Source organism: Molothrus aeneus, chromosome 9 (genome assembly GCF_037042795.1).
Source record: "Molothrus aeneus isolate 106 chromosome 9, BPBGC_Maene_1.0, whole genome shotgun sequence".
NCBI classification, from domain to species: Eukaryota; Metazoa; Chordata; class Aves; order Passeriformes; family Icteridae; genus Molothrus; species Molothrus aeneus.
In genome coordinates, this window is record NC_089654.1 from 6,278,777 (window position 1) to 6,293,760 (window position 14,984).

Here is a 14,984-nt window from a genome sequence, read left to right on the forward strand (position 1 = left end):
GCCATAAACAGTTGCAGAACAGCACTCAGCTGCTTGGGAAGCACTTAAAACTCAAATATCCAAAAGTTGTTTCCTTGGAGGAAAGAACTATGGGTTTGATGGAAGCACCCTGCAGATTACACTCCACTCATAATCTGACAGCTGAACCATGCTTCCATAAACAAACAGGGAAAATGCCAAATACTGTATCAAAAAACCTCTCAGTACAGGCAGAGACAAAAGAATGCTTTGTCAAATGTTCTTCATTTTTAATAGAGAATAAATGGAATCTGTAGTAATAGCAATCCTCATCAAGATTTAAAACCAGAGGATGCCAACCTCTTTGAAACGAGCCTCCTCCTTTCTCTATGAAATGAATCCATCTGTGCCACAGATACCTTGCACAGACAAATAAAGAAGTCAGCACAACATGTGGGAAGTCTCTAGGGATTAGGAGACAAGAAAGTACTGCCTGATCTGCAAAGCAGCATCTGGAGGGAGGTCAGAATTGAAGGACAACTCTTCCCAGTAAAACACACTGAAGGAGAAATACAAAATCCTTAGACCTGACTCTTGTGGTCACTTGTCTACAGATTAAACACACTGACAGAGAGGTACTTCAAAGTTCTTTTAAAAGCCTGCACATGAAAAAGAGCTCCCCAAGACACCACCTAACACATCAGGTGAGATGAATAACACTTGAAAGGTCACAACCATTATAAAGAAGTAAAACTAAACACAGAAAACATCAAAGAGTTTTCAAAACAGGAACCAAACACCAGGAGAACACAGCTTGTTTTCCACAAGAGACATTGAGGGAGAGAACAAGGATGAAACACACCACTACTTCATGATATCAAAATTACTGCATTTGCTGAAGAGAAGCAACTGCTCTGTAACCAACCCTTCATAAGGAATTGTTAAACCCCTCCTCCACACACACAAATTAATCTATGAAACCAGCATGACACTTAATGCCAAACCCACACCACCAAAGGAATGTGCCAGCCTTTCTTAAACAGTGCTTGAACTGACAGAGCTGACTGTGGCATGGAACAGGAGGGGGTGCAATGAACACAAACCATTTAACAAATTACACCCTGGCTTAAAGAGCTGTGCTCCCCACTACTACATTGCTGACACCCTCATTCCAGTGAATCAACTGTGGTATTCTCACACTCCCAATGAGTCACAGACCTACACAGGATGCAGATTGATTATGTGAAAGACATGATTAGGAGTATTATTTTTTTGCCTTTGGAATAGTTTTGTAATTCCTACCAACATTTAACACTCATCCTTGTTAAAGACTAAAAAATAGCAAATTTAAGTTAAAATGCTTTCAACACTGTTGGAAGCATTTCAACATATGGGATAGCAGAGGAGCAATTACTTCTGACAGACTGAAACCTTTTTAATGTTATGACTCCCATTATTACTAAATTTTTTTTTTTGCAAACTTAGTCACAACAAACTGTTGTAAGTTACTCTAATTGCTTGAAGTGATTTTGACAACCCAATAAATGTGTACTTAGCATTTTTACTACAGCAAACTGATGCACAACACCACCTGATAGACAATTTTTAAGACAAAATGTACTTGCTTTTCTCTGTTCATCATCTTTGCAGTTCTGGAGTTTTTCATCAAAGAGCTGAAAGGAAGAGAGATACTTGTGAGAATACTGAAAGGGTTATTTTTCCACATAAAATCAGACAGAAACACTGACATTTCAAAACCGAAAACATTTATTAAGGATAAAGTCACACAACCCTGGTATTAGGATCCAAAGCAGTTTTGGCCTAGTATTTCTTTACAGCATTTGTGATAGAAGAGATTTTTAACTAATTTCTCACATCATCCCATCCTGCAAGAGATCCCACAGCTAAGCCTGACAATTCTACCATGATTTGAAGAAAAAGGTGAGGTTAAGGAACATAACTGAGCTCATGAGAACACCTCCAGCTGCCTTTCTTCTATTTCAGCAAAAACCTTTAACCAGAAGAGCTTTAACTCTCACCAACCCTTCCAGGTACCTTGATTCAGGTACATGATCCAAATCACGTAAGCACATTTTCTGGGGAAGATATGACTTCCTAGCATTAATTTATGCTTATTTTCTTAAAAGTGGGATATGAGATGCAACAAAGCAAAGTGAAACAAACGCTCACTGAAAAGCCTGCATGTGCAGTTAACACAGGCTGAGCTGAAAGAGTTACCAAAGGCCTCTGAGGGCACTCTAAGGTGCACACACAACCATGAAGCTGCTCAAGGAAGAGAAAAGACCATGGGTAATGCTGAAAGTTCATGACATCCACCCTTGCAGCTTGGAGAAGAGGATGTAATTTTTAGGAAGTGAGCTGCAGCTCTCCACTCAACTGCCTGCCTCAAACCTACTCGTGTGTTCCCTTTCCCTTGAGGGCTGATTTCTAGTTCTAAAAATAGACTGTGATCTTGGTCTCTGTCCATCCTCAAACTGACTCATCTTTCATTATTAATTAATTTCTATCCCCCTCCCCCCAGCTGGCCTAAAATAACAATTAGAAGGTGTAAAGATTTAAATACATTCTGTCAGTGAAGTGATGGCTCCAGAGTGGCAGAAAAGACAGCTCCTGATCAAGTCTTTGCAGGGCAGCTCTGAATTTTGTTTGCATCTCTTCTGCCTACCTTCGTTTTTGTTGCTGTGCTCATCCCCCTCTCCACCCTCCCCTCCAACTGAATTTTTGCTGAATATCCCACATGCAATACTTGCACATTATATCAGGGGAAAAAATCCAACCCAGCAGAACTGAAGCAATTTAACAGCAATTTTAATCAGCTGAGTCATGGGAAAAAAGGTGTCCTAAGCAGCAGCAAAATTGTTTTTCTCAATAAGGTGAGTACTGAGAGATACGACCTCATTGTTCCTTGCAGTCCCATCTATTCTTAAAATACAAAGTTTGAAAGAGCTGTATTGTACAACACTCCTCCAGAATGCTTTCACTCAAGGACAAAGCATGGATTATCCACCACTACTGCAACAAAGTCTGAAACTATCTGTAACTGTAGTTACACATCACTTGACAACACCTTCTCAAGATAGAGTCTAAAATGCTATGAGCAACACAATAATTTAATTATGTTTTAGCATATTTAACCTTGCCATTTCCATAAAAGTTGTATAGAAAACAGAATCTTTCAGCCACTGTAAACCATTTTATTTAAATATGCTTGACATATTCTAATTTTTAACAATCCTAAGAGAAAGGCATTTTCATCTTGAGTGACTCTCTCTGTTGAGCTTCCTTTCAACCTGGCCTTGAAATCCAGCCTGACAAACAGACCCCCACCACAATAAATGCAGCATTTAGTTACCATACCTTCAACTGGTCTATCAAGATCTGTAAGTAAGCATCAGCCTCAGTAAGTTTCTTGTCAAAATCATGAACGCTGGGAACAAACCCTGAATCCACACCCTAGAAATAAATAAACAAACAAAAATAAAATATTTAATTAGTGTCTCACAGGAGAAAAAAATACAACAGCAATATGGTTTTGCCTGCCATCTGACTGAGAAAATGCTGCCTTGCCTCTCATCCTGCCACGTGCAAACACAGGCACACAGCTGAACACATTTGGCTTCTCTCTGCAGCTACATCAGTAGCAGTAAATTGCTCCACATTTTCAGAGGGGGTATAATCATCACACACCAGAGTATTTCATTACTGATGATTGAACAAATCCTCTTAAATTACACTGATTAAAGTTTCTTTATAAAATATAAAGGAGAATTCACATTTTTCTGAAGACTGTCTTGTGATTCCATAGCCTCCCACTTCAGCTAGGGAAGCCCAAATCACACCCAATGGGATAACTGCACTTTTCACACTTCACACAGTATTGCTCAACTCACAGCTCCTAGCTAAGAACTGCTAAATCTTTTCTTAAATACCTTTGATCTGAAAAGTTCAAAATCATTAGTGCTGGTCACCCTAGTTCCTTTACAGCTAAAATGATTTGCATCTTTGTCACTGTATCTGAATTTTGACACTTAGTTGCACACACAGCACCAAGGACAATGAATCAGTGCAATGAGAATGATTACTTTTATATTTTCTTGCTTGGAAACTTGTTTCTCCCAATAATATAACACTCAGAACACACTTCTGTATATAACATCATCTCTATCTCTAAACTGATACATCATTGATTTAAAAACCCAAACAAATTCCCACTGGGATACCACATCTTTAATTAGAGGATTCTTGATGACTTCTGCCTTCATGCACATATGCTATGTAAACATATTAAAGGTTTATTTATATAATACCTTTAATGTAAATGGAACTGAGAAACAAATATTGAAGTTGGAAAAAATTGTACACTGTAGGATAAACATATATAGGAGAGAAAACCCATGAAGGATAAAGAAGCAAACATCAGTTGTAAAAAACCACAATCCTGAGGACATCACAGCAGTGACAACTTTGCTACCAGCCTCAGTATTTTCACACTGATCTCAAATAGGACAACTTCAAACTCTGCTGAAACCATCAAGTGCTGTTTGAACTGCTGAGCATCTCAAGAGTCTGAGCATGTAAAGATCAACCAGTGGAGAAAAACATCCCACATGGAGGAAGAGAGGCACTCTGTATTTGTAAAGTTCCACATTAGGGTAGCATTTTCTTTGGCATTGTTGGCTCTGTCAGAACACACAATTTCTCTTATTTTTGTATGATGCTGGGCCATCATATTAAGAGTTTTATTGATGGCTCTTTAGAGGTGTGAACATTTTTGTGCATTAGTGGAATGACTTGCACAGCATCACACACAGCCTAAAACATAAACCCAGCTAGTGACTGTAGAAAATATTATTCTTTATTCATTTGCTACAGATGGATATGCAGATCTTGACAACAGCTCTACAGGAGTCCATCTCTCCATACAGCTGGGTTTGTAATCAAAAAAGATACTTCACCTGTATTAGACAGCCAACACCAGTCAAATTTAGAAATAGTGTTGTGAAACAAGGTGGAGGGAGGAGAAGATGAGGGAAAAAACACCACAAAACAAAACATTTTGACTGTGACAAAAAAAAATTCAAAAAGCACTGAGTTTCACAAGTTATTAAAACAACTAATAGGCAGAAGGGAGAGTGCTCTCAACCCAGCAACTTCTGACTCTCCCTCAAACTAGCTTAAATTACACTGAAACTACATCTGAAATGATGTGAAATTAGTATTCAATTTCCTTGTTGAAAATTGAATTGTCTGTACAGCTACCAGCAAAACTCTTTAGTTCAGCAAATGGTCCTGCAAGCTCAGTTAAAAATTCTGGAGGTCAGGTTTCATATACCAAACCACATACAGGAAATTTCTGAAGATACTATACACAGAAATATGGTTTTACTGTGCATGTTATCTGTATGCTGCATCAAAATGCTGATTTTTATTTCAGTCCTCACTCTATGACTATGAACACATAACTATCTGATATTTTTAGTGGTGGCTTAAGATAAAATGTCATTCTAAATTTCAGGCTCTTAGAACTAAGGGAAAAGCTGATCAAAACATTCAGTGTTACAACTGAGCAGACACCCACACAAAATACAGAGGGAAAATTGTAACCTAAGAAGTTCTATTTGAAAATTAAAACTTTAAACAATGTAAAAAGGAAGCCATAAAACCAGGTAAAGTGTCAAGCTGAACTTAACAGAGATGAAACATGAGAATAATTTTGCAAAGCACAGGTACTTAAAGCTGCAGCACCTTACTAGTTTGCTCTTGGGAAGCTGAGATGAAATTTGATAATCTTCTCAGCAAATTTATTAGCCTGTCTTATATGAGATTAGGTTACTAATTTAAGTTCTCACATAGTTTTAGAATTGAAAACCAAAAGACACTCGGAAAAGCTGAAAAGAGCATAGAAAAAACAGTCTGGATAAATAGCAAACAAAATCAATCAGCATTTCAAACCCAGCAGTAATTTAGGAAGAGGAGATACACAAAGTGCACATTTGCATAAGAAATGCTTATTTCTTGATCTTCTGGTCTCTCAAAGCCACAATAAAGGTAAAATAGGGACCCTTTCTCTCCTACCCTGCCATGAAGGAAATGAGGCTTCAAAAGAAACAGGTGGGCAGAGTCACTAGAATGGCACTTAACAGCTTGGTAAACTTGCACATTAGGAATCTGCACATCTCAACGAGCAATCAGATTTTTATGAGGAACTTGTAAAATACACTGCTCACCTATTCACAGGCTGACAAAACAGGCTGCCTGCAGATATTGTTGAACCTCCACCCTCGGAGGGCAGAGCTCCAAACTCAACTGGATTTGACCTTTGACAACCTGATCTAAAGCACAAGTTTGCCTTCAGTGAGAAGGCGCTTGGAACAGTGATTTCCAGAGGTCTTCTCCAGTTGAAGTCATCCTGTGATTCTAAAATAAGTATCTTCAAAGAACAGGAATCCAGACTATTACTGATCTTCAGAAATACACTGAACTCTTACTGTCAGGACCTATCTGAAGTAGTATAACTTGTTTTTCCATTGAGTAACTACATCTTTTTGTAAATACACTTTATTAACCTCAAATAAAGACTCTGTGTTCATGTAAGTTTAAAAGAATTAACAGATTAAACAGCTGCAGAAGGGGGTCATTTAAAAAATTTTAGTCTGACCACAATCTTCCAAACCAAGAAGTTTGGTGTCAAAACAAGTAATTTGATGTCTGACTGCTCCCCACCAAGAGGGAACAAATATCCTGATACTCAAACCATACTGATAAAAGAGAAAAAGGTACCATAACATTCTTTCCCTCATCCTCCCTCCCTCCCACAACTTCTGGAACGTCCCTCCCCTTCAGGACACAGCAGGAGCTCAGGGCCCAGACTGTCCAGGGCCATTGTCAGTGCCAGTGTGTGCAGGAGGAGGCAGGGCCCAGCAGCACTGACCAGCTGAGATCAGTGCCCAGGGGGATCTCTGTGATCCCAGTGATGTGGAGTGACCACACAGGATGGTTTGCCTAGGAAAGGCTTTCCATGCTGCTCTCGAGTTGAGTAAATAATTTGCATGCTAACAGTCCTGCAAAATTATTCCCTTCATATACAACCCATTTTTTTGGAGGAGGTAAACAGGAGGGCAACAACAAAACATAACCTAATTAAAAATACATCTTATGAGCCTTATTTTCACTACAGAACTGCCAGCACCAAGGGAGTTTTGTGTTGTTTCCTTGTCCTCCAAATTACAAGTCACACATATCTCTAATGCATTTGTATTCAAAACTTGTCCATGCTGAGAAGTAATTCAGCCTAATTTAAACCAGTTCTTTCAAACTCAGATGGGATGAAAAGATTGCATAGTCCTTAGAAGAAGCATACCAGAAATATTCAACTATATTTCTCAAATAGAAGCATTAGAATAACAGCTTTCCTGGGGGAGGAAGGCAGAAAGCTGTACAGAGTGGAATTTCTTATCTTTTTGAAGACACTTCTACATTCTTCATCTAATTAGGATTCCAAATCCAACAAAAAATTCCTGTGTAAGTTAGTTTGAAGAAGTGAATAAGAATGTTTTCTTTTCATCCACAATATCTCATCAGAAACACATTCCCTGCCTACATGCTTGATTTTGATGAGCTGGACATTGCCTGTAAGGACCACTGATAGAAAATTGAAGAAAAACAAGAAATGAACTTGTAAGCCATTAAACAAGGGCAGTTTTCTGGCAAAAATAACTTTATTTTTTTCCTCTGCTAGATTTTTATGCAATATTTGAAGCTCATATATTTGTTTTCAAACACATTCTAAGTTGTGGAAAGCATATGACCCTTCCAAACAGAATATTGCAACTCTTAGGAAAAAAAAAAAAAGGTTCTACTTTGCAAAACACAAAATGCTTAGCAAAGACTGTGTACCTGTAGATAGTATCAGATCTTCAAGGAGAACAGAAAGTTCAGAAGACAGAAACATTTACACACTGATGTAAAAATTCTCTCTTTAAAGCGTAAGTTACAATTCTGAAACCTCACAAATACCAAGTACATCTTAGAGTCCCATTTCTTTACCTTTATAACCTATCATCAGTGCAGATAATGCACATGTTCTAGGGTATTCAGGCACTATCTGATTATTTCATTAGCAAAATGTGGAAAGGGCAGCATGGCTGCCAACCCTATGCCCTCCCTCTAGTACTTGTAAAACATCTACACTGGATATACTCTTAATCTAAAAGAGCCTGGTTTTAGCTTTATGCAAGAACTCTTGACTCACAAAAGGAGCAGCACTGAAAAGCCAGTTAATAACACACAATATATTTAGAGTGTAATATATTTAACACACAAGGAAGTTTTACTCTACCTCGTGTTCTTGCTCGCAACTTTAGAAAGGTCAGAAAAAAATCCTGGTTAATGTGGTACTAGGTGAACTGCTACTATCAACATTTCACAAACACTTTGCACCAGCATAAATGAAGAGGAAACAAATCAGTTCCCCTGCTGTTCACTTTAGCCTTCGTTCTGCTCTTTATTTTGAGTCAGCATAAACATTTACCTTGTCACATAAACAACTCAATGTGGAAACTAATCAGGGTTAAAAATAAATGCAGAGAGAGCAGCAAGAAAAGCAATTTTAAATTCCAAATTCCACCCTTCTTGCCACACTGCCTCTTCCCTTTTGCTAGGAGAAGTGAGACAGGACTGCTCCCAGAAGCAGCACCAACTCCTACATTTTGGTGAAGCCATGGTGTCAGTCAGTGTTTAAGCCATTGAATCTACTCTTCTCTAAAGCCAGCATAGAGTCACATATTAGAATCAAGTTTTCTTATCATTTGCTACTTAGGAAGTAAACATCTTGTTTAAATCATGGAATTATCAACCTAGAAAGCAATTAATTTTCACTTAATTCCTTTCACTTTAATGGTGGTTAGAAATTGCTCACCTTCATGATTTCAGTTCATTTGTCTCTACAGAGGCCACTTAGAGGCTGAAGTAAATTGGTGTTGATCAAATAAGGAAGTAACTGTGTTACTAAAAGACATGAGCTATCCATTATAACTCACGAGACAATTCCAGAGCCAAATTCCACTGCCCAAAAGCACTTGTAGCTCTAGGGTGCTGCCAGGGTGTACCTGGCAGGCAGCAAGGAAAGCAGGACAATGAGAAGCATGTCCTGTCTGAATGGGACTGCTGCTTGACAGAAGACTTGCTCAGCTTGACTGCTGCTGGGGAACTGAAGAAAAAGTGAGATAACTTCCCTCCCCACACAAACATGAAACTTTAGCCACAACATGCCTTCACCCCAGGCACACCCTCCCCTTTAAGTGCTGTGGGTATGAGGCCAGTGCTGTGCTGCCACTGCAAAGCCACAGCCCTGCTAATGCCACAATAATAACAATTTGGGGGGATAAGGGGAAAAACTCTGCGGGGTTCAGAATGGCATTTCCAGTAGTGTCACACCATCTGTTCAATGACTTTTCCACAGACAAAGCTAATACTTGAACCACTATGTGTATTTTTAGCAACAGCTTTAATACAAGTGCATACGAAAACACAGCGCATTTCAGTTTCAAAATTCAAACAAATCAGGCTCCAAGTGTATCTGAAATGTTTCCTACCTATCGTTGTTCCCTGTGGATACAACATAACTAATTGTCAGCCCTCAGGACAGTTTGGGTCCCCTTATACATTCTCTGTATTTATGACTCAGTTCCTTGCCTGTAGCTCATTTTAGGCTTGGGGGGAGGGGGGCAGAAGTGTGTTTCATTCTGTGTTTCAAAAACACTTCCATTATAAATAGTGAAGGACAGCACAGCAGAACATTTAGGCAAAAATAAAACCAGCAAGATTAATCAGACTAGAGAACACAAAGACACCACTTCACCTCTCCATCTCGCATTAACTCGTAATCCTTCCTGATTTGGTTCACACAGCACACGAACCCCCGGGGTTTGGTACAGTTCCTCACAGCTCAGATGAGTTTTTGGTACAGTGAAGTCAACTTTAAGTCTGACTTTCAAACTTGAACACTCCTACACCAGCACAGGCAGACTGAAAAGCAGCATGGAAATACGAAAAAAAGACTCTGAAGAGATACAACATTTTGGGCAAAACCAGCTGCCTAAAGGTTTTAAGTGACTGTCAACCACGTGTTTAGTTAGCGAAACGAAGAGCCTAAGAAAATGTCTTTACAGAAAATAATCTCTGCCGCGGCACTCAGACCCCGCCATCCCGCTGAGCCAATAATCCCCCAAAGAACCCGTCCGACTGTTCTGTCCGAAGGAAAAGGAAAGCGAAACAACAACACCAAGCGCACGAAGCGCCGTTTGTTCAAAGGCTCCTGAAGCCAAGGCGTGTCAGACCATGCGGACAGAGCCTCCCTGCGGGCACCCGGCACCGGGCGCCTCTCGCTGCTCCCGGAGCCACCCGGGCGCTCCGTGTCCGCTCCCGCTCCGTCCCCGCCGTGCCCGGGCGGGGCAGCGCCAGCGCCGCTCGGCCGCCAAGGGCAGGGGCTCGCTGCCCGCCCGGGGCTGCCCCGAGGGACTCCCGCAGCCCCGACCCGCGGCCCCCCGTACTCACACCGGCCATCCCGCGGTGCTCCGAGCGCGGCGGAGGAGCGGGGCTGGCCGCCCGCCCGCCGGGCCCCGGCAGCGCCGCCTCCAGCGGGGCGGGAAGGGGCGGGAAGGGCAGGACCCCCCGGCCGCGGCCCCGCCGAGCGCGTCACCAACACGGCGGACGGAGATTGGAGCGGGGCGGCCCGGCCCCGAGAGCCGCGGCCGGGGGAGGGAGGGAGCGGGGAGCCCAGCAGTGCCCGGCCGGCCATGGAGGCGCGGGGATGTTCCTGCCCGGGTTCACCCCGAGCTCGGCCCTGCCATGGAGGCGCGGGGATGTTCCTGCCCTAGTTCAGCCCTTGCTCGGCCCTGCCATGGAGGCGCGGGGATGTTCCTGCCCGGGTTCACCCCGAGCTCGGCCCTGCCATGGAGGCGCGGGGATGTTCCTGCTCTGGTTCAGCCCGTGCTCGGCCCTGCCATGGAGGCGCGGGGATGTTCCTGCCCTAGTTCAGCCCTTGCTCGGCCCTGCCATGGAGGCGCGGGGATGTTCCTGCCCTAGTTCAGCCCTTGCTCGGCCCTGCCATGGAGGCGCGGGGATGTTCCTGCCCGGGTTCACCCCGAGCTCGGCCCTGCCATGGAGGCGCGGGGATGTTCCTGCTCTGGTTCAGCCCGTGCTCGGCCCTGCCATGGAGGCGCGGGGATGTTCCTGCCCTAGTTCAGCCCTTGCTCGGCCCTGCCATGGAGGCGCGGGGATGTTCCTGCCCTGGTTCACCCCGTGCTCGGCCCTGCCATGGAGGCGCGGGGATGTTCCTGCTCTGGTTCACCCCGTGCTCGGCCCTGCCATGGAGGCGTGGGGATGTTCCTGCTCTGGTTCACCCCGAGCTCGGCCCTGCCATGGAGGCGCGGGGATGTTCCTGCTCTGGTTCACCCCGTGCTCGGCCCTGCCATGGAGGCGCGGGGATGTTCCTGCCCTGGTTCAGCCCGTGCTCGGCCCTGCCATGGAGGCGCGGGGATGTTCCTGCTCTGGTTCACCCCGTGCTCGGCCCTGCCATGGAGGCGCGGGGATGTTCCTGCCCGGGTTCAGCCCGTGCTCGGCCCTGCCATGGAGGCGCGGGGATGTTCCTGCCCGGGTTCAGCCCGTGCTCGGCCCTGCCATGGAGGCGCGGGGATGTTCCTGCCCGGGTTCACCCCGAGCTCGGCCCTGCCATGGAGGCGCGGGGATGTTCCTGCCCTGGTTCAGCCCGTGCTCGGCCCTGCGAGCATCCCCCCAAACTTCGGCCCCTGTTCGTGCCGCCCCCGCGTCCCGCCGGCGAGGGGGAACAGAAGGAACAGCACACTCCTAAGCCGTGAAAGAAAGAGGTTTGGCAAGGAGTGCAGCCGTGTTTCATTCTGAAATCGGTTCAGCAGCTCCCGTGGCAAACCTTGGCAGCTCCTGAACGGGGGTGTAAGTGAACACTACTCCACCGACCCCACAAACAAGGGCCAGAGGGTAAAAGGTTTCATGACCCGTACACTGAAGAAGGTTATTGAAAATGAGTGGTGAGCACACAGCAGTGGTCCACAAAGTATGATGCTCCATGGTGAACATATTTACAAGGATGGAGGATATGTTTCTTATACCCAATTCAGGTTTTTTAATTATTCCCTCAAACATTACTAGATAAATTACTAACTTGGGCTTTTTTTTTTTCTCCTAAATACGCCTTACTCGTTTGAAAATCTCCAGGAACGTGAACAGTTATGTAATGGAAAATGGTTCCATTATTAGCTGCTATAATGAAAGCTATTTCCACCAATATAACTACACTCAAAATTTCTAGAGAGCATGGAAGTGTACATTTTGATAAAACCAGTATATATTCTGGTGTTTCATTCCTTGACCTGTATCTCCATGTCATAAAAAGTCTGCCAGCAGAGAAAACAGCACAGATTCCTTTAACTTCATTTCAAACCTTAAACAGGACCACTCACATTAACCTATTCACTTTCTAAACTGAGGATAGGGAAAGAGGCATCCCTTGGGAGCAAGCTCAGCCCTTCTACATGCACATATTGCTCCCTAGGTAATCCCTGTCTCCTCACATCCACTGCAGAGTGGGGTTCTTCAGCCCTTGGTCAGCTACAGTGTTCAGAGGGGAAGATTACTTCTAACATACCCATGGCACAGTGGGAGGGGTAAAAAGCTGACTGTCAAATGGGAATTTTTATCCAGGGATCTGCTATTCTCTAAAAAAAATTGTAGTGGTATGAAAGGAGGTTGAAACTCACTGTCTAACAGGTAAATTGACAGAGATAGTACAATGGTCTAAAGTTCAATGGGTCAAATTCAGGCTTGTTCTAACCCTTTAGATTGGGCAAATTTCATCTAAATCAGTCTTCACAAGGTTCTCTTTACGTGATATTAGAGATTTTATTCTATCTTTCTTCACACTGAATCAAATGTTAGGAGACCTAATTCTCCTGCCATGCTACAAAAGCACAACCAAAGCTTTATTCAACACAAATAATGAACACCTGCTTTAAGATTTCTACCCTGTCACCAGACACTATATGGTACAAACCAAATGCCTTTCATGAGTTTGGGTTTCTCTCCAGGGCAAAAAAAAAACCATACAGCAAGTCTTATAGACATAAATCCAGAACCTTACCATAAATATACATTATAAATAAACATGAGTTAATGAAAACTATATATATTATAAATATGAGCTAATAAAGGAAAGTGTCATTCTGACTTTTCATTATGGTAGGACAAGAAAAATGTGACAGACTTGAACCTAAACAGATGTCCAACTGTATAGGCCACAGAACAGCAAGATTTTATACAGGATGTGTTGGATATTAGCAGTCATGCCACTGTATTTCATTGATTGAAAAAAAAAGTAAAACAAGCGAAAACTGAAAGTGAAACTTGCCTGAAGTTGGAGGGTATGGCGGAGGATGGTGTCCTCTAAAGCGTGGATCCACTTCTCCCTCTCATCTGCATCTCGAGCTGAAAAAGAATTCAAAAGTTATTGTTCAATTACATGCAGTCTTATATACTAAAAGGCACAGGCAAACAGATCTGCTGTCCACACTAAATATGGAAATTAATCACACTGTCTGTGTTAATCACCAAGCACAAAATTCCACAGTTGTCTTAATATCCTGTTTCTTCCTCTGTGGTTACAGCTCTGTCCCTTGTCCAGCTTTAGGGGAACACATGCAAAGAGAGTTTGCACAGATATTCCTCAGGTCATTAAGTAATTCTAAAATTTTCTTATTTACAAGAAAATTACCTGTAATTAATTATCTAGTAATTCTACTTCAGTGTGGACATAGTAACTTTCAGGTATGGATTCATAATAGGGGACAAACACCCCAACAGCTCACTGGTGTGAATAATGAAGCACAAAGAATAATCTTAAACATACAACAAACATTAAATTGAAGAAAATCCTATTCCAAAACTGCTTTCTTTCCCTCCTATCCCCAGTACAGACAAGCCACCTTTACTTCACTAGTCTGAAAGAGTTCCTTGCTGTGCTCTAGGAGTACTTAAAAAACAAAGGAGCAGTCAGTGGACTCCAGGTAAAGAAAGAAGGGAAAATTCCAGAGGCATTAAATAGACTGTAAACAAACTGGCCTGTAAATGGATTGAGAACAGTTATTAACAATTGTTTCTAGGTCCTCACTCAAATGGAAGATATTAAAAGAAACAGGAAGCCTGCTAGAAGCAAGGAAAGCTTAAGTGAGCTAGCACCTATTATGAATCAGGGAACTGAGATTTCTATCTCACTTATTTTTAAGGAGTTCAGAGGAAATATCCTTAGGCTATAGTGAAATGTACTCTCCAGCTCAAAACACTTTGTTTCAATGTTCCCTTTCTCACCCTTTTTTTTTCCATTGCTTTTATTTTTTGGAATTCTGCAGCTTAAACCTATCAGCACTTAAAAATGCCCCAAGACTCCTGAATATGTAGATTTTTCTAAACTCCCAAAGGATAACCCTACCAATTTAAAGATAAACATACTGCACTGTTTACTTCAGCATATATACACTAATTACATCAAGTTAACAAAACCATCAGGAGAGAACTGACAATGTTTGTGAGAAATAATTAAGAATGTATTTTTAATACATAAGCTTGCTCAGAGCCTAACTGATGAGGTGGCCTCACAAAATAGTGAGACAAAATTTTCACTAAACACAAGGTAAAAGATTGAAATCTCTCTACTTTTTTCCTAAAAAATTTACATTTTTCCAATCTATTACAAGTCAATCTTTACTCACTGTTCTTTAAAAATACTAGATTATGATCAACAGCCACAGGTATTTCAGCTACAATACCAATAACCTGAACAAATTAAAACTAGACATAAGGAAAAGTGTCTACCAAAGTGCTTTCAGATGCACAGAGAAAGAGGAAGTTCAAGTAATTAAATGTTGCTCAGAACAGCAGATGACTTTCCTGCAGGAAATGCAGCAAGTGTTAAAAAG

General features: G+C 42.3%; 1 protein-coding gene across 5 annotated transcripts in view; it reads right to left on the minus strand.

Moving 5' to 3' along the window:
* OSBPL9 (oxysterol binding protein like 9) overlaps positions 1-14,984 on the minus strand; it is a 58,175-nt gene that overhangs the window by 20,300 nt on the left and 22,891 nt on the right. For all 5 annotated transcript variants that reach the window (XR_010784140.1, XM_066556167.1, XM_066556166.1 and 2 more), the window contains 3 exons: positions 13,421-13,497; positions 3,337-3,432; positions 1,584-1,631 (listed from right to left, as the gene is read on the minus strand). Coding sequence is in view for 4 of the 5 variants with exons in the window: in XM_066556167.1 (XP_066412264.1) it covers positions 1,584-1,631; positions 3,337-3,432; positions 13,421-13,497 (221 nt within the window). In the remaining variant the exon portion in view is untranslated. The remainder of the gene's footprint in view (positions 1-1,583; positions 1,632-3,336; positions 3,433-13,420; positions 13,498-14,984) is intronic.